The 24,342-nt window shown below is 36.2% G+C and overlaps 1 protein-coding gene across 2 annotated transcripts; it reads right to left on the reverse strand.

Annotated features, from left to right (window-relative positions):
• Positions 1 to 39: 39 nt before the first annotated feature.
• On the reverse strand, positions 40 to 23,521 carry LOC117996992 (uncharacterized). Of its 2 annotated transcripts, XR_011236663.1 has the most exons (4): positions 23,129 to 23,521; positions 11,261 to 11,434; positions 5,195 to 6,997; positions 40 to 5,082 (listed from the first exon to the last, which is right to left on the reverse strand). XR_011236663.1 is itself a non-coding variant. In XM_034985155.2 (3 exons), exons 1-3 carry the CDS (start codon positions 23,193 to 23,195, stop codon positions 6,906 to 6,908), a joined length of 333 nt encoding a protein of 110 aa, XP_034841046.1. In that variant the 5' UTR covers positions 23,196 to 23,521; the 3' UTR covers positions 40 to 6,905. The 2 variants fall into 2 exon arrangements, 1 of the variants encoding a protein (XP_034841046.1); XM_034985155.2 differs by having other exon boundaries at positions 40 to 6,997.
• Between the last annotated feature and the right edge of the window lie 821 nt (positions 23,522 to 24,342).

The following is a 24,342-nucleotide window of genomic DNA, read 5'->3' on the forward strand; positions in this document are numbered from 1 at the left end:
GGAGTTTTATATTTTTGGACTACGATAAATAAAATACAGTTTAGTATGTATGTATTATTTATTTACACATCTCAAAAAAGACAATACCGAAACTACTATTATAATATAATGTAGGGAATTTCATTACAGAAATATGAAAATAAAAAGAGATCATGTAAATAGATATTGTTACATAGTGCAATAATTACAATTCAGTGCATGGATATTATAAAAACCGGTTTTCTCTATGGTTAACGAATAAATCCTTTAAACCGGATGAAAAATTTACCTGACGATATATTTAAACGATATTATACTCTTTTTGCCGGCAAATGGCAATGTGAATGCCGTTGTCAAATTATCGCGTTAGGTGTGGCTAGACATGGGCTAGACCTACGTTAACGGCCATTAATTAACGCGTTTATCAACGGCGTTTCCCGTTAATGTAGCTGGAGCATAAGAAAAAATACTTTTTGACTTTATGTCTGTATGTATGTGAATCCCAAAAACATGCAGCAATCACAGACCAAATACGAGATGATGATATACGACTAGGCATGGATATGCAGACAAGATAATTGACCTATGTGAGACAGGCATGTGCGTTAATTATTGATCATACATAAATAAGAGCAGTACTGTTTCTATATTTTAATACAAATGCGGAACGGCCGTGATTTTTAATACAATCATAACTAAGAGAATAGTGGTGTTCATTAGAATGCACAAAAACTATAGTACGCGACAGGTCGAGATGCCAATCGGGGTATTAGGCGGGGAGACATCCCGCACGTCACCTGCGCTCGCCCGCACCGGGTTAGCACACGAGCTGTGCGGGGTGTTCCCTCCCGGATTGCCATCTCGTTCTGTTGCGTACTATAAATTACCTATTCCTATTTCGAGATTAACAATTTCGATATCGACGGCCAGATTTCCGACAACGTTTTCGAGATATTCAAACTCGTACTAAGTACATAATATTATGTTGCTTATAGTTATTTATATTCTTTACACACTGTTTCTCATGAAAACGGCATATTTAAACCAAAATAGGCAAGATTAAATTCTGGCCTATTTTAGATTAAGAACTTTGATTTAGGAAACTCGTAAGTTTTAAAAGTTTGTTTATAGATTAGATTTTACAGGGGTTAATTAGTTATAAATTAATTATTAATTATAAGTTAGGGGTTATTTAATTATAAATTATGTACATTTCAAGCAAATGGTACCTATTATTATTATTATTCGCATTATATAAAACGTACAAAAATTGTATAACTACGGCATTTTTATACACACACTATATATTTATACTACTTCGAGATATAAATAAGAGATGTAAGTATTTATGTGACGTACTTTTTAAAGTTGTTACATTGATAAGTAAAACAGAATCATGACTAAATCATAAACATTTTTTGACTACAAAAAAGTGTTGTATTGGGAACAGTAAGCCTTTTTTGGAACATCTATTAATTTATTGTGCAGTCTCTAACTAAGTATATTATTGTGTATATCTAGACTTTTTATATCAATGTTTCGGAGTCAGTTTACAGTTTTTGGAAGATAATTACGTATTCGAATATTCGATTCTGTATACATTAAACAAGATGAGTAACATAATAAAATCGAGACATCGAAACATCGAAAAATTGACGTTGATTACATTTCGATGTAAGAAAGATATCAAGGCAATTTTATATTACAGAGAGAATTTGTAGAAACTAGATCAAAGACACAAAGTTTTTATAGTAACTTACACTATTTTCTTTTAATTCTTAGCTTATAACCTTAGGCCATGTACACACTAATGTTTTATGTCGCGCGGCAAAAATTCCACTACACTGCTGCATTAATATTTTTATAGGTAGTAATAGTAACTTTTTTAAGTAAAAATAATTAAACTATTCTATACAACTATTCGATTCACTAGTTAAGTAAAAAAAGTCTGTACTGTATTTGTGATTTCACCGTCTAAAAAATCTAATAAAAACATTAGCAATTCTATCCCGCGCGACAAAAACACAAGTGTATACCTCGCCTTAAACAGCTGTTAATTTTAAACGCCCATGCTATTCTATAGGATCTTATACATATTAATACAGGCAACAAGTACAAACACAATCTCTAAATTAAATCAAATTGGCAGGTCTAAATATTGCTATCCCTTTTTTAATGCTCCATGCGTAAAAGGATCGCACTAGATTTAGACATGTCATTTTAGTTTAGAGATTGTGTTCATTAGTAAGTACAGTACGCTACAGAAAGTAATGTACATCGACCTTTAGAAGGAGATAGCGGATTTGTAGAGCATTGTCTGTCGTTGAGACCGACAAAATGTCATATAGGTACGAGTGACAGAGACAAAGCTCTACAAAGCCGAAATGTCATTCTAAAGGCCGATTTACATTACTTTCTGTCGCGTACTGTATTCCCATTGAAAACAGGTCAACTAATAAAATTAAATAAAACCATGCATTTTCCTCTAACGCCTTGTTTACACCAAAAAACAAGATATGATACTAGTTATCGACAAAACTTGTAAAGAAAACCCCATTTCAAATAATAAACATGTATTGTCATTGATACAGACGTCGTCTCTTGTGTTATCAGATAATAGAGCCAAGTAAAAATTATGTATTTTACAGAGTACATATACAACTACTAGTATTGATTCTGAGCACAACTTAATTTTAAAGTATTCACATCCTCTTTTTACTAATATAATATGAAAAGGACAGACACAGTTTACAGTTTTAAAATTAATTTAGAGACGTCAAACTCCGTGACGTTAGCTGCCAGTCGCGAGCCCACTGTTTAAATTTGTAGCGTGCACTAAAATTAAGTCTTTAAATGTGAAATTCATGTTCCGTCCTTTTTTAAGCAATATTAGAAAGAAAAGGATGAATATACTCTAAGTTTAGTTTAGAGAACACAATCGGCGCTAATGTCACTTAGTTTTTGGTGTAAACAAAAAATGGTACCCCTTCGCTAATTTAAAAATAGAACTTATAAATAAATCTTATATTAATATCTGTGCAATTCTCACTCAATATAAATCACAAAAATAAATTGTACTCAATACCAAAACAAAGCAACCGTCTGCGTAAGTCGTAATAATTAAATTAAGCGTTTATTCGTGAATTAAGCGTAATGTTATAAGGCGCGCCACATCACTGATATTTTTGTCGGCGTTAAAGTCGCTGCGATATTTTCGCTTGCGTGGACTGCGCCTTATTTTAAACTTGATGATACCCGCGACTTTGTCCTCGTGAAATTAGGTCGTTAAAAATCCCGTAGAAACTCTGTTTTTGGCCTGAACCAAATGTCAAAATCGATTAAAATTAAGGGCCGTGAAAAAGAAAATAGACACTTTCGCATTTATACTATTAGTATGGATTTTAATGTCATAAGTTATAGTACAAAACACGGCAGAGACGATCCAATCTGAAGTTGCAACATGGAGATTTGGGTAGATAACAGACTAAGGGTGACCCAGATTGCCTTCTGGACCTGTTGCGAACTATAGACGTAGTTCTGCAATTTTACAGCTAGGCTGGGCACACTACAATTTGATAGTATCTAGACCAGCGGAAAGAAGTTAGTATAGCACTCTCTCTGTTACGTAATCCCATACAAATGATAGAAACAAAAATCTGAGTGGGCGTCATTTTGAGCCACCAACCAATCACAAACATCTTTTCAAAAAACATTCGAAATTCAATTCTAATTATGTTGTCGAAAACATTTAAAATTCAATTAGAAAACATAGTTTCGTTTGCGATTGGTTGGTGACACAAAATGGTTAGGGCCCTCTGAGATTTTTGCCTCTATCATTTGTATGGTATCATTTGTTGTACGTACCTAATAGAGAGAGCGCTATACGAACATCTTTCTACGGATAATAGGGATTAATTGAACCTAAAATTGACATTTTAATTATTTAATTGTACTTTTATATTTTAAAGTACGCTATTGGCTATGCTTAATTAATTAGCATTAAATAATTACTAATATAGGTAAGTGTCGGCACTAGGCTTCCCCAAGGCATTAAAAATTATTCAATAATAATATACAAGATTGGCATAATAATCATTATTGTTCTACATATTTGTTCTTATTGTAAATACCTCATCGTATTTGTATCTGAATATACAGGGTGTAACCACAACGCTAGCGTTATTGTTATACTACCTAAACACAATCCAATACCAATAATAATCATTTGCCTTATTTTGTAGTTTTAGTGATTTAGTATTTTTCAACCCCGTAAAAACCTCGGGTCAATGCCTCGCCTACGACGTGGCATTGATTCCAAATGGCACGTAGCAATGTTCGATGACCTCTAGCGTCAGTCAGATGTTTTATTTGCAATATATCGTGAACTTTTACAAAATATAGGATTTATTTTTAAGATTTTTTCGCGTATTTTTTTGTGTTATCATAATATCAGTAATCATCAGTAGTATCACCTGTCTTCGTTTTTGCTTGCGTTTTGGTTACACCCTATATAAAGATATCCTAGAAAATTGTGCACTCTACTCAAAAAATATTCTCATACAAATATTTTGTAAGAATCGTATTGTATATTACGGAATTATTGTTTAGAAAATACACTCAATGGTACGCATTCTGATGGCAATTAAATTTTAGAGTATTCACATCTGTTTCTTACCAATGTAATAAGAAAAGGACAGACAGACTTTAACTTTAGTTTAAAACTGTCAAACCTATTTCAGGTTACTTGTTAGTGTTTGAAGTAGAGTAGCAGTAAAATCTTAAGTTGTCAATTTAAAATTCATTTTTCATCCTTTTTTAGCAATATTGAAAAGAAAAGTATATTCAGATACTCTTAATTAAATTTAGAAAAAGGCATCAGCATCGACGCCATTGTGGTTAAACAAAATATGGTTTAAAATTATATCTGTAGTTATTTGTTAAAATTAAAATAAAATTTTTGGACCTTATCGCTGTTACAGTTTCAACTTTCAATAAAGAAATCTATAACTACTAAGTAAAATCCTAATAAAATTAGGATCATAAACAATAAAATTTAGAAACAACCTATAGTCCGTAAAAATGACTCCTCACGCGCCATTTTAACTCTATGGGCAAACTGTACGGTTCGCCTTTAAAATAAGGACTAAAATCGTACTTCTGACATGCATAGAGTTAAAATGGCGCGTGAGGAATTAAATATTACGCGTTATATAACAATTTAATGAGATATAGGTATGGTTAGTTAAACAGACGTTTTTTGCAAAAACAAATCTATCAATTTAACAATAAATAATATAAATTCGACAACGCTCGCCCATACTAATTCCACAGTTAACCAACCATACAGTTGGCAAACTCTTTAATTACGGAACGCTGTGACAACTGTATGATTGCCAAATTGTACATTTTCTATTTACTAGACAATCTACCCTCTCACACAGGACATAAGAGCTATATTTATATGCACCTAAGGTGAGTACCTACACGCTTACTCAGTGCTTAATAATACTATGTATGTATCTAGTACATAAGCCCTGACTCTCTTTGACATTGAAATCTGAACATCGCGAAATGCATGTGACGTCAAACTGACGTCTTTACACAATTGCCGAGACTGACGTCACACATAACAAGACGTTCATTTAAACATTGATATACATACATGTAACAATAATACCTACTATTTATTTAGTACGCTACATGTGCGATTGGCGTGTTTTTGAAGCAACTTGATAGCTGCCATTTTGGCGCTGATAGCAGTGAGCGTCACGTGAGCGTACTCAGAACTAAATGTTAGTGATCTGTCAACACAAGGACGATTTGACACTTTGTGGGAATTTTGATTCCCGGTAGGTTCTGTTGGGCGCTTCGAATCGGCATAAAAAATAATTGTCATTTTGTATGACACACCAATCTAACGTACTATGTAAACAGTACTATTATATAATATCTATGTTCAAGGATAGTTTAAAAGACATGTTACGAGTGTGTCAGTCTGAAACATCAATAGATAGGTCTTAATCATCAGTCAAACACAATACATGAAATCAATCATTAATCCTAGAACGAGTTTGTACGAAAAGAAATTCTATATCGAGTTAGTACAGAGCTAAAGAAAAAAGTTTGTGCAATAAAAAAACAATTGTAAACATAATATGTATGTGCGACTTCAACAAGGAACTTTTTAGGTTCGTAATCAGAGCCCAGGTAATGGCACAGATGACAGAGTAAGGTATGATATTGCTATTGATTATTGATAAGCTCGACGAAGCTGTCTAGACAGAGCAACCATTCGATGAATGCGGGTCTTCGTGGTCGTCATTTACCACGAGATCCAAGGTGTTGGACTACTGTGTTCTCTCTTTATACTGTGGTAATAATAGACCTAACTGGGCAGGTAGAGCTATTAACTCTTAGATTAACTCCAAAATAATCGTAATGTATCTAAAAAAAATGTTTCTACCTGTGTCCATTATACCTTGAAACCATCCAGCCGATGTGCCCAAACCAGTTTCATTAAAAAGGCAATAAAGAGAAGATGGTTTTAGAGTATATTTTTTAAATTAGTAATTATATCATATAAAACCATAACAGTTTTCGAGAAGTTCAAACTCGTACTACACCTAATGGCATCTTCTAAAAACCATCATAGACGGATGTCAAACTAAACGGGTCTATCTCGATCGTGATACGATTTCTATGTCAAACAGCCGTACTCAGAGTCGCTAATCGTTACTTAAGATTGAATTAAAACGAGACAGATTCATGTGAGAGATATAGCTCTGTCTCGTTTTAACTAAACTTAAGTAACGATTAAGCGACCCTGAGTACGGCTGATAGTGAATGAGGGCCCCGAATGAGATTACGTTAGCTTTGGGCAAGTCCAGTGAGTCCGCGATACATCGGGACTGTGCGAAAGAGACAGCTCAACTGCAGCTGTCCTTTTTACCCGTCGTCTCGTCCACTTTGTTGGGGTCTATGTCGGTTTTTGACGTCCCTGGCTGAGGGTTGTCAGGATCTGCAAAAAAATAATTAACTATTTTATATCTGTACTAGCGATCCGCCCCGGCTTCGCATGGGTGCAATGTAGATACTAATGTGGTGTCATTGAGGTGTCATTACCTCGGTTAAGCTCAAATGAGAGGATTTATTTCCGACCTAATTCACATTATTTCAATTTCTCTAGGGATCTCTATTTTTTTGAGAATTAAACTATAGCTAGAACCTTTCTCTTAAATCACTATTTCTGTTTGTGATAACCGCATTAAAATCCGTTGCGTAGTTTAAAAGATCTACGCGTTCATACATACAGACAGCGGGAAGCGACTTTATTTAATACTATGTAGAGATATATAAAACTAGCTGACCCGCTCTGGCTTCGCTCCCTGGAAGGAGACCCTAAGAAGTCGGCAGCTAGCTGTCGCACAAGCTGCCGTGTCTACATGCAGGTGCATGAGGCCAGAGAAGTACTTTCTGCAGGATGATTCCAACGGGCATCGCGCGAGAGAGGCACCGGCGTACGTTCTTTAGAGTTCCCGGAGTCTCTCAATAACGCGCTGAGGAGGGCCACCGAGGGATGGGGTTTTAGTAGGTAGAAATCCCACATAACCCGATTTGGTATCTTAAAAAGATTTTCCCCTCGAAAAAACCCGACCAAGTGCGAGTCAGGCTCGCGCAACGAGGGTTCCGTACTACAGTCGTATTTTTTCGACATTTGGCACGATAACTCAAAAACTATGATGCATCAAAATAAGTAAAAATCTGTTTTAGAATGCACAAGTGAAGCCGTTTCATATGACACCCCACATGATATAGTTATCTTACTTCGAAAATTGAAAATACTAATTTTTAGTTCATGACCACAATTTAATTTTTTGTGTGTGATGAAACCACAAATTCACGGTTTTCAGATTTTTCCTCTAATGTCTATGTAATTTGGCAGGTAAGTAGGTCTTATAGTAATAAGACCTGCCAAATTTCATGATTTTAGGTCAACGGGAAGTACCCTGTAGGTTTCTTGACAGACGACAAAGTGGTCCTATAAGGGTTCCGTTTTTCCTTTTGAGGTACGGAACCCTAAAAAATAAAAAGGCACTCGTATCTACGATAAACCTATAGTAGGGGCGAGCTCTGATGTTTCGTCGTAGGGTGAGAAGAAATTACAATTTTTCGTCTACAAAATTATTTATTTGAACGCCACAGTGAGTTTGTGGACATATTTATTTAAAACTTCGTTAAGATGTAAATTGGAAAGCCAAAAATATTTTTTATGAAATTACTTTTTGAACCCTCCCTTTCTGAGAGTGATGTTATGATATCTAATATCACACAATCTATATATTTTTTATGTCCATATTGTTTTTGTCTTGTTGTCCTCTTCAAAAAATGACAATGACAGAGAATTCTGACAAACATATCTATTGGACGAAAGGGACTCTAAAAATCTTGTGAAAGAAGAAGTAAGGAAATCAGGTAAGACAACTTCTTGGAACAAGAGTGTAGGAGAAAAGAAAATGGCGAAGATACGTAGAAAACCATAGTGAGTTGTAACTTGTATTGTGGAGTCAAAAAAAGTAAGTAAGTAAGGTAAGATAATACCTGATTGAAGATACCTATTCACTCTTGCCTTGAAGGTACTTAGCTAAGTTATAAGTGGCACGAAACATGGACGGCGGAAGGTGTTCCAAACAATTTTAAATATTGCGGACCGGCAGGATTCGAACTTACGTCTTCTGGGTTCGCGGCCTGACCGCTAGGCCACCTTTCTACCGGTCACCCTTGAATCCTGCCGGTCCGCAATTTTTGATATGTATTTAAAATTATGTAGAAATTTTCTTGAAATGTTAAAAGGTAAAAAGACTATTAACAATTTTAAAAAATAGGGTGTTTCAAATCAGTTATATACGTTGAGATAAAAAGTTTCGACCTAGTAGATTGGATGTCGACCACATTATTATCAGACAGTAATTAGCGGGTGCATTGTTTTAATCAGCATATTGCCTATTAACAGTATTAACTATCAGATTTGTGTCATCAAACACGAAGTGATAACACATAAATGAGCCTAACCACATCGTCATGTTGTTTTACGCCACACGTAAAACTGATATTTGGATTACATTATCAACTTAATGGAATGGTATTAAGGTATATATTTCATTGAAGACGAGAGGATATTTTAATTGATCAATTTCGATAATTAGATTAATAGATTCTCAACTGAATTTGCTTGTAATAAGGTATACAATACTTTAAACTTGTGTTCTAATTGAATAATTTTCAAGTAGGAAATTGGATTAAGATAAGGGGTTGGTTGCTACAGCGATAAATATACTACTTAAGTATAACTAATATATTGTTAAACATTTCTATGTATAAGTCCCGCAAATTGCTAACGCGCGTGGCCGCCATTTTAGTGCCGTCAGTAGACTGAAGTTTCGAGCTGATGGGTTTACAAATTTTACAAAAACAAATTTGTTGTTAACTATACAAAAGTTGACAATTATACACGTTTCTTTGATAATAATTATTTAGTATTTAGCAATATATATAGGGTGATTGATATCAGCTTTTGATAATTCGAAATTAAGAAATATATTTAGGCACCAAGAATCAACTTATTCAAGTATAAATAATTATCATTTACAGGAATATGTCGTTTGATTACTAATTAATTAGAAGAGGATATAAATCATAAATCATGAATAATATATCCAAACAGACAGACAATAAAGTGATCCTATAAGGGTTCCTCAAGTTTGTCTACACATCTACAGCCAGCGCTACAAGCGGAAACATTGCGAAATTAAAATCAGTGGCATTGAATTTTTGAATTCAATTCAAGGCTCTTTAGGTACATTTTACTTTGATGTTATTGTGTTTCGACTCTCGAATTCTAGCTACGTTTGGTGAGACGTAAAATCTTACTACTACTACTACTACTACGGGTACAGAATAGGTACTTGGTGATAGGCAAGAAACCTTCATAATCAACCCGTCGCCGGCTCACTACTGAACATGGGTCCCTTCTCAAGTGCGGATTGGCAGAATTTACACATCTTTGAGAACATTATGGAGAACTCTCAGGCATGCAGGTTTCCTCACGATGTTGTACTTCACCCTTATACCAAATGATATTTAAACGCTTAAAAAGCACATGCTCCGAATAGTTAGAGGTGCACGCACGGGATAGAACCCCCGACCTGCCGAATAGAAGGCCGGCGACTTAACCACTAAGCTATCACCGCTTACATAATATTTTCTACTAGCTTATGTCCGCGACTTCGTCCGCGTGGACTACTCAAATTTCGAACCCCTAATTTACCCCTTTAGGAATTGAATTTTCAAAAATCCTTTCTTAGCGGAGGCCTACGTCATAACAGCTATCTGCATGCCAATTTCAGCCCGATCTCTCCAGTAGTTTGAGCTGTGCGTTGATAGAACAGTCAGTCAGTCAGTCAGTCACCTTTTCCTTTTTTATATAATATATATATAATATATATATAGATTACCTACCTACTGTTGAGAATTATGAAAAGGTCGAAGGTAATGTTAGAGTGGTGTAGTAATCAATCTATATGAATTCATTCGAGGCCGGTGGGGTTATTCGTTGCGGCGCGTTTCCATTTTACACTGATGGCTGTCCTTCAACTATTACATAATAAAAAAAGGTGGAACAAGGCCACACTTAGCAATGGGGTTATATAAGTTTTTAGGATAATAGATATGTCTACATATCGTCAAAAAACCTCCCTCCAACCCGTTGGATTGGACTGACGACCTTAAGACGGTAGCGGAAAGTGGGTGGATGAGGAAGGAGGCGGATCGTGTGTGGTGGCGCGCTCTTGGGAAAGAATTTGTCCAGCAGTGCACGCAAACAGGCTGATTAATTGATCGTCAAAATTGGTTGTTCATAGTGAACCACTGGCTGAACCTATCCGCAGTCATTAGTTCTGGGATCTTTGCGCAAAGGAATAGTGGAAAAAATAACGAAGTAGAATGAGCCAGGCTATGACGTGTAAAGAGACAGTGGAACTCTAGATAACCAACTTCGACATAAAAGGAAGTTCTAGCAGAGGAAGGGAGGTTTTTAATCCAGGCGTTGGGCAGTATACCTAAAGTCCGGGTATCCTCGAGGCGTTTACTCTCACATAAAAAAGGTTCATCTGACAACCTGGTGCACCGTGCAATCTTATAAACCTCGTCCACCCCGTTTTAAGGAACTCCAGGGACACTTCCTCGCTCTCGCTTGTATAATCTAGGCTACAATAGATTCACTTACCAGTGGTAACAAGCTGTTGCAGTCGGGAAGGCAAGTCGGCGGTGGTCACCTCCACTCCTTGAGGGTGCAGGATGTCGGGCATGGCGTTGCGCCGTCCCGTCCGCCCCGTTTCGAGGAACTCCCGGGGCACCTCCTCACTATTCCTGTCCTGCATTATTGCCATCATTCTTAGCACTGAAAACGTACAGGTAATTTATCATCATCATCATGATCAACCCATCACCGGCTCACTACAGAGCACCGGGTCACCTCTCAGAGTGAGGGTTTTTGGCCATAGTCTACCACGCTGGCCATGTGCGGATTGGTAGACTTCACACACCTTTGAGAACATTATGGAGAACTCTCAGGCATGCAGGTTTCCTCACGATGTTTTCCTTCACCGAATTATACAACTAGCTGATGCTCGCGACTTCGTCCACGTGGACTACATAAATTTTAAAACCCCATTAAACACACTTAGGTGTAGAATTTCGAAAAATCCTTTCTTACTGGATACCTACTCTTTACAAAGAACACACCCTCCAAATTTCATGTCTCTAGGATCAGCGGTGTAGGCTGTGCGTTGATATAAAAGTCAGTAAGTCCGGACTTTAAATTTTATATATACAGATAATTTATTATGCTTCAGTGTTACGCACGAAAGACGGAAACGTTTAAGTGCGGAAACCAAGCCAGAGAGAGATGCTTCAGTGTTGAAGAGTGTTTTTACAATTTGTAAGTTCTTGTTCATCATAAGCATTGTTCATTAAAGGCCCATATATTGTGAATAGACGAATGTATATTCGTGCAGATTCAGTGAATCTGAACAATACCTTTGCCCAATGTTCGGAGTGTGCACTAGAACTTAGGGTTTTGTTCATGGACTTTTGTATCTAGGTCAGCCTCATCGTTACTTATCTACCAGAACTAATAACAGTAAATGTTTATTATAGAAATATGTATACGTAATCACCTGCTCTATAGCTATAAATGTATTGCCAATGACAAAAAGGATATTGAATTCCAAAGGATGTCATTTCAGTAAAACCGCGAAGCAAAATGATACTATAGGTATGAGAGATAATTCTAGCTACAAGAATTTATTATAAAACGGATCTTTGTACATATAATTTAAATGCATTAAAGCCAGCAATAATATGTAATTAATTAATCTAACTTGGATATATTACGCCTTCATCGACACACTGTCGCTCGTCTGTAAAAACATTCAATCACTTGGTAGCAAATCTTTGCCGATAGGGTGCTGGTAGAAGCCTCCCACCAGTCCAGACATTTGTAAAAGGAATTTGCCCTTGCTGGGAATTGAGTCTGGGACCTTCCACTTATAACACCGCGCTCATCATTGCGCATAGGAGGTTGTCAAATTAATATCGTATGCCGATAAGACATAAGAGAGACGCAATTCAAGTAATTTATTAGCCAGACGGGTGACGTAATTTATTGATGACCTGTTTTTGAATAAAGCCATTATTAAGGGGAAACTCGACGCTGTGACGCTCTTGGGAAAAGCGTGTGGGCAGAAAAGGATAACTTGTGGAGACATTTATATTTTAAACGTAAACTAGAAGACGTTATCGGTGAAATAAGATTTGAAACTTGTTAACCAATATAGCTTAAAAACTGTCTGCTAGCTTTTCACGGACCATCCGTTTAGCCGATTTTCACGTTTGGTACAGAGATAGCTTGTATCCCGGGAAAGGAGTCCTTACCAATACCGGATCTCCGGATATGTCCTTCCGAAGGACATCGGTATGAGATCCGGTATTAGAAATATCTACTATTAGAATCCGGTATAAGAATATATTATGCTAGATAATATAATAGATTGATACATCTCGAATTGGTTGCCTAACTAAATCATCATCATCATCATCATCTTCATCGTCATGATCAACCCATCGCCGGCTTACTACAGAGATAATTTAGAGCAAGTGATATTTAATTACTTAAAACGCACAACTCCGAAAAGTTAGAGGTGCGTGCCCGGGATCGAACACCGACCTCCGATTAGAAGGCGGACACCCTAACCACTAGGCTATCGCAGCTTGCCGATGATGTTAAACAATAAAATTTAAAAAAAAACGATCAACTTCCCTGATAAGTTATTATTTATGAAAGTTGAGTATCAGCTGAGAGAGAATATACCCCAAAGAGTTAAAAAAATAAAGGTTGCCTACTTTCCTCTCTCCGCAACTATATGGGGTTACCAGGGTATAAACAGATAAGTAGGTAAGCGTTATTTGAAGGTGAAAAGATATTCTTCTTCTTCCTTACCTTATCCCACGCTACGTGAGGTCGGCACAACATGTCTTCTTCTTCCACTCACTTCTGTCATTCGTCAACGTATTATCCACTCCTTTTGCACGCATATCCTCTTTCACACAATCCATCCACCTTTTCTTTGGTCGTCCTCTCCTTTTTTTCCCTTCCACATGCATACTTAACATTCTTCTAGTCACATGGCTTTCTTCCCTCCGTATTATATTTCCATACCATGCCAGCCTATTACCCCTCATCTTTTCTACCACTGGCGCCACTTTCAAACTTCCCCTTATATATTCATTCCTTATCTTATCCATCCTTGTCACACCACAACCACACACATCCATCTCAACATTCGCATGTACTCGCCTTTCATCCGTCCCTTTTACCGCCCAACATTCTGAACCATACAATGTGACAGGTCTAAAGACTGTTTCATAAATTTTCCCCTTAAGTTTAAGGGGCGTTTGCGGGTCGCATATAACACCCGCATTCATTCAATTGTTCACGTCTCGGTCAATATTACCGTCGTTTTGGAAGAGAGAACCGGAAGATTAAAAGATATTAATTATGTAAATTAAATTACATCTCTTAAACGTGCTCATTAGGAACCACGACGCGGTACGCTTCAGATATTTCCATCGACCAATTTGATTACATTAATGGACATCGACAAGTCAGGAATGACAAACAATCCTTTTATTGCCCTACAAAATGTAGGTATTAAACGGGGCGAACTGAAATTCAAAATTGAAAACATTATTTGATGGACTTTAGTAACACCTAGCAGAAAATTCACCTCTAAGGGAAATGGAAAAATTCATGGATAAACAATGTCCAAAATGACCAAGTTATTATTTTCAGTTATTACAGGAAAATTTTCGAGAAACCCGCTGTTATATTGAGAAAGCATAACAATTTTACGTAAACAATCAGTATCCTTATTATAAATGCGAAAGTGTGTTTGTTGGTTGGTTTATTGGTTTGTCCTTCAATCACGTCGCAACGGAGCAACAGATTGACGTGATTTTTTGCATGGGTATAGTCAAAGACCTGGAGAAAGACTTAGGCTACTGTTTATCCCGGAAAACCAAAACGAGATTGTTATAAACCTAAATCCACGCGTACGAAGTCGCGGGCATTAGCTAGTTGTCAATATTCATGAAATACAGACAGTACTTAAGAGGTAAAGAGTTCTCGAGCGAGCCGGGTTGAGTAAAAATCAATAGGACCCATACAACTTGCCTAATTGCTTTCGTATAATTGCTCAGAGCTCATAGCTTAGGGCACTGAATAAATATTGACAAGGGACAAACTGAAATTTATATGCCGTACTGATATTACAAAGAGTTTGAGGTACGTTTGAAAAACTATTGTACCTACAAAACTTATTGTACTTAAATGCTTATTTATCTTATTAGAGTTTCGTACCCGAAGCCTGAAGGGTGCCAACGGGAACCTATTACTAAGACTCCGCTGTCTGTCCGTCCGTCCGTCTGTCTGTCAGCGGGCTGTAAGTATCTCATGAACCGTAATAAGTAGAGACTAGAGAGTTGAAATTTTCAGTGTATATTTCTGTTGCCGTTACAACAACAAATAATAAAAATGATGTAGATTTTAAAAATTAAAAAGTACAATATAATCTTATATTATGATAGTACAGAAGTGTGTGAGTCGGACTCGCAGTTCACCGGTTTTTCCTTTTTTTTTATTGCGAGATGCCGTTGATAAAATTATCGCGATGATCATTGCTACACACCTACGCTTAACGGGAAATGCCGAGGAACAACACGTTGTTAGCCCTTAATGTAGCCAGGACATAAAAAACAGCTTATGCCCGCGACTTCGTCCGTGTGGACTACACAAATTTTAACCCTATTGGGGTTGAATTTTTTTGCATGCCAAATTTCGGTCCGATCCGTCTAGTAGTTTGAGCTGTGCATTGATAGATCAATCACCCAATCAGTCAGTATTAGATTAGGAACGTACTCACTTAATATCATTAGGTACAAGGCTTCTACGATAAATTAATCATCAGGGCACCCCCTGATGCGATTTGCAAACCGTATCTGATAAGATTATGAAGTTATAGACGTAGTTACTTAGTTAGACGTAGACATTATAGCGAAAATATGTTTACCCGTTCAGACCTCAGACGCTTCTGGTAGTGGCGTTACAGTTCACGACAGTTACGGAACTTTGTAACAAGACGTCTAGGCTTCGATGTCACTAGCAGGCATTGACTTATAAATATTACTTCGTATGGACAGGGTTATTGAACAAACAAAATGGCACCGACTTATTGGTGCTATTGCACCAATGCAACCTCAGTGACGTATGGATTCCAAACGGGTCGTTCATTAGTATCTAAGAGGTGACGCTGATTTATTTGGTTTCTAAACCGTGAAAAATTTTGTTCGCTTGAACATATCTTGTCATTTATATCGATGCTAGCAGGCGTCAAATGTTAACTACATTTGACGCTAGGTTGGCTATGAAACAACTATTTATCATTTGTTTCACGTCACCTAAAGCCTAATATTTGACAGATCGTTGATTCAGAATCAAACCGAGAGTTTCCCCACTCCTGTAGTGGTGTGCACGTGGTAATAACAGACAGTTAAGATGTTTTTATGTCACAGGCTATGCATTAGTTAGGTAGCTGTATCTTTTAACTGGCAGCTCAATGAAAATATGCATTGAGCTAACTCAACTAGAGAAAGCAGTCTATAATGCATCTATTATGACTTGCACACCACTGCCTCTTGGGGAAAAATCAAGTCTTATTTTACTTACAAGTACTTATTTTTTTTAGATTTAGCCCTTGGTGCATGTCGAGAGGCATAGTGTTATTCAGAGTCGTAATTGAATTTTGAGGTTCTTCCTTGTACGTTAAAATATTAAAAACCAGCCAAGTGCGAGTCAGACTCGCGCACTGAGGGTTCAGTACTACAATCGTGTTTTATCGACATTTTGCACGATAAATCAAAAACTATTATGCCTAAAAATAAATAAAAATCTGTTTTAGAATGTACAAGTAAAGCCCTTTTATATGATACCCCACTTGGTACAGTAATCTTACTTTGAAAGTTGAAAATAGCAATATTTGTTCTTGAACACATTTCAATTTTTGTGATGTGATGTAACCATAAATTCACGGTTTTCAGATTTTTCCCCTCATGTCTGCTACAAGACCTACCTTCCTGCCAAATTTCATGATTCTAGGTCAACGGGAAGTACCCTATAGGTTTCTTAGCAGACAGACAACAAAGTGATCCTATAAGGGTTCCTTTTTCCTCTTGAGGTACGGAACCCTAAAAATAGAAAGGTGAGTTGGTAATTTGGTATTTGGCACGCTCACGGCACCTCACGGTTAGGTAAGCCGTAACGTCATAGTTGCTAGAGTGAGGCGTGATTGTTATGCTAATGGGCAGTGCCGGCAGTGTTTCAGAAGCCGTCGTTTCCTTTCACGTCTCAGATAATAGCCACGGCAGTGAACACCAACTTTCTGTATCGCCACGATATTTTACGACGCTTTAGCTAGATATTTACATATAAGAAATTTTAGTAAAATAATGGTACTGATTCTGAGCACAACTAAATTTTAGAATATTCGCATCCTCTTCTTACTACAGTTTTTGTATTTCGCGAAGGCGCTCGTGCTTGTGAAGTCGTATCGGTATAAGTAAGGTACAGTAAATGTGTGCGTTTGCGAGCGCTTGCTCGCGACTGATTGGTCCGACGTGCACACACACTTACGCAATGCCCATGTCAACGACGTTACCACAACTAAAGTTCACTCGCCTTCGTGAACTGCAAGAACTGTACTTAATGTAATATGAAAAGGACAGATATTGTTTGACAGTTTTAAATCTTATTTAGAGCTCTCAAACCTCGTGACTTTAGCTGCAGTTGCGAGCCTATTGTTTAAATTTGTAGCGTACACTAAAATTTAGAGTCTTTAAATGTAAAATTCATGCTCCGTCCTTTATTAGCAATATTAAAAAGAAAAAGATGTAAATACTCTAAATTTAGTTTAGAGAAAGCCAACAGAATCGGCGCCATTGACGCTAATAATAGAAACTGAAGGTTTTCTACTTTCAAATGCAGCTATGCAGGAAATTCCAGTCAACCCATTCAACAAATTCATGCAATCTAAGCTTATTCTAAAGGCTGAGATCTGTAGAGCCTACTTTGACTTGGCTCAGACTTAAGTTTTAGTTGAAACGAGACAGATTTATGTCAGCAATATAACGATGTCTCGTTTTAACAGTGTCTTAAGTCTGAGCAAACAGGAAAAACGTTTTCAACAAGAGGCATCCCGAAGACGAAACAAGCATATTCCCGGCGCCGAACTTTATTACAAACTATTTAAATAAAATTCCTATTACAGTTTCAGATGCTGAGAAATACTTCTATATACACAAGTAGAATTTTCTTATGAAATAATGTAGACTATTAATTAATGTAGGAAAAAATATGGTTATAACTTAACCCCAGAAATTGATGGATATCATGAAAACATAATATTATGCAGTCATTTTTAATACAATATATCAAAAATTTCGGAACCGGCAGAATTCTAACCTGCGTCTCCTGCGTAATATGGGCCTTTGAAAGTAGTTTCGATAACTGCAAAGTGTCGCTACTAGATGGCATTAACAGTCGCTTCAGTACTGAGTGAACATACATATCACAAATTTCGTCACTGGCAGTAAGCGAAACCGTGGCCTTGCGGTCAGGGCGTCGGGCGCGAAACCCAGAAGACGCAGGTTCGAATCTTGCAGGTTCCGCAATTTTTGATATGTATTTAAAATTATTAAAAAATTTCCTTGAAGTGTACACTATCATAAATTTTTTAAAAATATTATGCAATCAGTTAACGCTAAAATTAAATGTACATAACATACAACTTTTTTTACATTAAATAAAATGATTAATTCTGTGTTGAAGCACCATTTGTCCAAAGTCCAAACCATAGAGTAACAAAAATATCACCCTTTAAAATACACATATATACTTACATAATAATTATGTACATTTAGTCTTAGTTTCATGAGGGAATTAAACTATAAATGGTTGAAGGTATGCAAACCAGAGACTACTTGTCTACCCAAACTATTAAAATCTGGCAACTCCAAGTGGTTAAATATTTAAATTATTTGAATTCGAATGTTTTTTCTAAACATATAATATATTCCACTATGTTCACAAGCCCTTTGCATTCATGTAACTGCAATGCCAGAGTTAATGACCACCGCCTAACATTGTTGCAACAAGAATAGGTACCCACCATAAATTCAGCCAATCACAACAATTGCGATTGTAATGATAATTTGATGCACATTTTCCGGAATCGACTTCTCACTCGACTGGAACTCGACTCGTAGAGTGACAGCTACAATGTTACGATCGCAATCAGCGCGATCGTCATACTATAGCTGTCATTTTAACGTAATTGAGTCTTGGATAACGTGGATGGAGATGGAAAATTAACATCAATTATGAATCATCAATAAACTGATTGGGCAGCCAACATGTCTCCAGTCTCCACCCATTCCACTCCGCTTACCTGACCACTAGGTCATATACCTACTCTTATAATATAAAAGATGCCACTTCTACAAATTGATAGGAGTCTATGGGTAGATTTTACTTTGCATAACCACATCCAAATATAGAAAACGAAAATAAAAGTAAAGAATATAGTATGGTTTTGTACCATTTCATTCCAAAGAGCGCCGCTGTGTAACCATGGACTGTTGAGGGTTATGTGATCATCACTCTACTGTCATCATGCACCTTAAATACCTGCATCAAGTCAATTCATTGTTAGTATAAAAACCAATTGTACACCTACAGTATTATTATAAGAGAAAGCTTTAATTAAAATGATAGGCTTGTTGAATTGTGTTATTTGCTGCCATGATATGAAAGTTTAAACTCTATAGGTATACCGCATCATAACTGAGTACAGTACGCGGCAGAAAGTAATGTTTTAGAATGACATTTCAGCTTTGTAGAGTGTTCTCTCTGTCACTCATACCTATATGATGTTTTGTCGGTCTCAACAACAGAGACATTGCTCTACAAATCTGCTATCTCGTTCTAAAGGTGGATGTACATTACTTTCTGCCGCGTATAGGTAGGTACTGTGATGACAGTTGTCACAAGTTGACCAATCACGGAGCTCTCGCGTCACCTTATTACCGCACCATCCCGTGTATTATAATTTATGCTATAGGCACTCGAGGACAATGTAGCTCTCTATCCTAGGTAGGTCCTATCGACTGTCGACGGCACTGGTGTACGGAAAAACTTATTTAAAGTTTATGAATGCACCAAACTTGTTGTAACCTGTAAATATTCTTCTTTAATAAATAAATAAATAAATACAAAAATATCAGTGAGCTATCTTGCCTATCTATCTAGGTATGGGACAGGAGTAGATAAAGGATAGAGAAAGAAAATGATGTTAAAGACCAACAAGGCAATAGCTCTTAAAATATTGTTAGAGGAATTTTCTTCATAAAGTACTAGCTGACACGCCCCGGCTTTGCTCGGGTGGAGTTTAGAATATTGAGGGGGAGGTTGAATTAAATTTTTCTCTCCGTAAGAACCATCCTCGTACTTCAAGGAATATTATAAAAAAAGAATTAGCGAAATCAGTTCAGCGGTTCTCGAGATTTGCGATCAGCAACACATTTAGTGATTCATTTTTATATTATTATAGATAATTCAAAGAATTTCCAAATAGCTTGACTAAAATAAGGGCCCTTACTTTTAACTTAAACTCTTGATTTTATACATGAATTTGTTATTTGCATGTCACAGAGCAATTAACAGCTCAGGAGCTGATTTCATCATAAAGCTAATAACAATGTAAGTATTGTATACAAACAGTGATTTATAGTGATCTGAGGATCAAAATTGATTTCTTTCAACCTGTCTAAATAGTTGAAAGCATCTACCTAATCAGTTTTCCACAAACTCTTAAGAATTTAACTTTAAAACCTATTAAAATTAAGAAAAAAATAAATTAAGTAACATAAAAAAAATCCAGATTTTTCTATTATCTATTTAAATTGCTTATGTACTATGGCTAGTACAAATAAAATTGTACTCTTTTTAGGGTTCCCTACCTCAAAAGTAAAAACGGAATGGTCTGTCAGAAACCCACAGAGTACTTTCCGTTGACGTAGAATCATGAAATTTGGCAGGTAGGTAGCAGACATTGTGGGAAAAATCTGATAACCGTGAATTTGTGGTTACATCACACAAAAAAAATTAAATTGTGGTCATGAACTATTAATTAGTATTTTCAATTTTCGAAGTGAGATAACTATATCAAGTGGGGTATCATATGAAAGGTCTTCACCTGTGCATTCTAAAACAGATTTTATTTATTTTTATGCATCATAGTTTTTGAATTATCGTGCAAAATGTTGAAAAAATACGACTGTAGTACGGAAACCTCGTTGCGTGAGCTTGACTCGCACTTGGCTTTTTTTTTTATTAATACATGGCTACTTAATCTTTTACCAAGAAAGCAAAAAACTTAAATCAACAACTTATCTGTGACTTTTATCTGAATATTAAGAACAATTTAAAAATAAATTACGAATGGAGGAAAAACCTTGACACTCAATTGCATTGTGATCCTTTTTGGATACAAGAAGTAAAAATGACACAATTTGTTCATACTGTTACAAAAATAAGTGACCTTTGCTGTGAATTGTTTACACCTCTAAATTGAACGAGTTTCTTAATTTGTTTAAGCGACGTCATAGACGCCTACTTTAGAAATTTCCTAAGATGTTAGGTATCAATCACTACCCATATTATAAATGTGAAAGTGTGTTTGTTTATTGGCTTGTTGGTTTGTCCTTCAATTACGCCGCAACAGAGCAACGGATCAACCTGATTTTTTGCATGGATATAGTTGAAGACCTGGAGAGTGACGTAGGCTACTTACTTACAACTACACTTTTCAAGGAAAATCAAATAGTTGGATGGGATGGGATTTTTGAAGATCTAAACCCACACGTACGAAGTCACGGGCATCAGCTAGTCAACTCATATTTTTAGAAAAGCCAAAAAATGGTGTAGTTGTAGCAACAATAATAACAGAATAAAAATAAAAATGAATCACTAAATGTGTTGCTGATCGCAAATTTCAAGAACAGCTGAACCGATTTTGCTAATTCTTTTTTTATAATATTCCTTGAAGTACGAGGATGGTTCGTACAGAGAGAAAATTTTTAAAAATTTGAATCGACTGTTAGGCGGAACAAAGTTCGCCAGGGCAGCTAGTAACAGAATAAAAATATTGTACTCACTAATATTTTGGTTTGCATTAATTAATATTAGCCTTATCTGTGAGTAAATTTTAAAACATGGAAGAAAATAAATATGAAGATATGTATCTTCATATTCATATCGTAACTAGTGACAGTAACTTACTGAAAAGGTAATAAAATAGAAAATGTAACCTTTTTCACAGTACTAAAATTATTTGCTTATTTTGTAGTCACTGTAAAACTATTTATCATCAAGGTCTTGACATGAGAATGTTTTACAAGGTTGATTCTGTGTCACTGAGAGCAATAAAAATGTAATCAATAAGGATTTATGGTTATACAATCACTGATGATAGATAAGTACCAATAGATCTTAATGTCTGTTGGATCAGAGTGCCTTATTGTAAAAACAAGACATATCTGCATAGCAATACAGTTTAATTTATGTAGTTTTAAATGCTAGAGATATGTTCTTCAAAATTATTTCTATACTTGCTAGCAACCAACCATGACTCCCATGTCTCCAATTTTGTAAAATCTAATTTTCTTTGTTGTATACATAATAATGGGAATATCTGTGGAAATGTTCAGCTTTCTAGGTTCAAAGGGTTGAGCTGGAGGAAGATGAATTGAGAATGAAAGTGTCAGTGAGTCAGGACTTTAAAAAAAAAAATTTAAGTAAATACTTAAGTTGCTAAAAATCAATGATACACTGTGGCTAATTCCGTTGTACACAATCTCTAAGCTAAACTAAACTGACACGTCTAAATCTATTGCTATTTTCATAAGGTTGCTTGTGGAAAAGGATGGAACTAGATTTAGACCTGTGAATTTAGTTTAGTTTAGAGATTGTGTACCAGAGAATCGGCCCCACTGTCTTGGTGTTGGTGGCTAAACATCTAGTTCTTGACATATCTAGAAATGTGTGACAAAAACAAATTAAATAATTTCCTGATTTGTATTAAAGGCAGCAAAAAACACAATATTAAACCACATTAATGATATCTCATTCAAGCACTTCTCTAAATTTATTCCTTTACTAAAGTACAAGATACACTGTTGAAAAATTAGTACTCACTTATTTTCGATAAGCTAGTGACAAAATCAATGAGAATATATTTAAAAGTTGAAAGTAAGTAAGTATAAGATTAATAGGAATTTGAAGGAAATGTATTTTTGCTTAGTTTTTGTATGAGTCTGGATATATTGTACTTTAGTGATCGAAGATTTACGCCTTTCAAGCAGAAAATCAAGTCCGCAGTCAGAGACCAGCGGGGCGAAGCGCCTGCATGCGGGCTTGCTTTACCTGACCGAGTCTTCACGCGGGCTCCTCTCCGGCGCTTGGGAACGCGCCCGACGCGCACTCCGGTCATTTTAAACTACGCAAAGTGTTTGTAACAATTACCATTTATTGAAAACTCAGTTTTTATTTTCACCAGCGTATTCACAAAGAGATGGCGACAATGAAATAAAATCTCATTCAAAACAATATATCATAACCACTATATTGTTGTAATCACTGTTATTAATTGTAATTGTACCGCTTTTTAAACAAGAATCACTTATAAATCTTGCACCACAAACACCACATTAAATTCATGAATTTCCACGCAATTTCATGGAGTGAGTGGAACAAAGACGTAAAGAAAAATGTTAATGGAAAAATAAGCAACGCAAGTTTGTGGTTTTGACAAGGTTTAGACAGCTACCCCCACTTGTCGTTGTCAAGAGTGCTGTCCTATTACTTTACTCTATGGTGCTGTCAGATGTCAACAGTGGCCCTACCGCGGTTGTTTGACAGCTACAATGTCACGATCGCAATCATCTCTGATTGGTTAATGCTCGCTCACTATTGGCCACAATGCATTGTTGCAACAAGAATCGCACAAATTCAGCCAATCAGAACAATTGAGAATGTTCTGATTGGCTGAATTTGTGGCTGAATTGATTGTGTGAATTTGTGAATTTTAAGGCAGAAAGGGCCAAGAGGCGCAAATATGAGAATATAGAAAATAGTTTCATATTTGTGCCTTTTGGGGTGGAGACCATGGGTTCGTGGGGCGAGGATGCTAGATCCTTTTTTAAGGACCTTTCATCCCGTCTCGCGGAATCCACGGGGGACCGGAGGGCTGGCAGTTATCTCGGTCAGCATATTAGTCTGGCCATAAAACGAGGTAACGCTGCCAGCGTTCGGCACCCTGCCTCGTTGCGGTGGTTTAGATGATATTTTCGATTTGTAATTTTTATGTTCTAGAATAAGTTTGGTATTTTTGTTTTATATATATAATTATAGAAATAAACAATTCAATGTTAAGATTTAAGAACTTAAAATAAAAAACACTTCATTGAGATTGTAATAATGATTGATACAGGTTTTAGACAATCGCCCTATGTTTCCATAATCAAGGAAGAGGAAGGGTGTTCCAATCATTCATCCAAGGTTCCAAATCATTTATCCAAGGTTCCAATAGTAGTACTTCCAACTTCTTTGTTCCAATGATCATTATTATTCAAGACGTC

The sequence above is a fragment of the Maniola hyperantus genome, chromosome 4, assembly GCF_902806685.2.
Source record: "Maniola hyperantus chromosome 4, iAphHyp1.2, whole genome shotgun sequence".
Taxonomy (NCBI): Eukaryota; Metazoa; Arthropoda; class Insecta; order Lepidoptera; family Nymphalidae; genus Maniola; species Maniola hyperantus.

Excerpts from the sequence above, each read along its gene's own strand:
- LOC117996992 (XM_034985155.2), bottom strand. The coding sequence starts at position 23,195 with ATGACCGGAGTGCGCGTCGGGCGCGTTCCCAAGCGCCGGAGAGGAGCC. Across the intron at positions 11,435-23,128 it reads CCGCGTGAAGACTCGGTCAG|TGCTAAGAATGATGGCAATA; the intron begins GTAAAGCAAGCC and ends GTACGTTTTCAG. Across the intron at positions 6,998-11,260 it reads GCAACAGCTTGTTACCACTG|ATCCTGACAACCCTCAGCCA; the intron begins GTAAGTGAATCT and ends ATTTTTTTGCAG.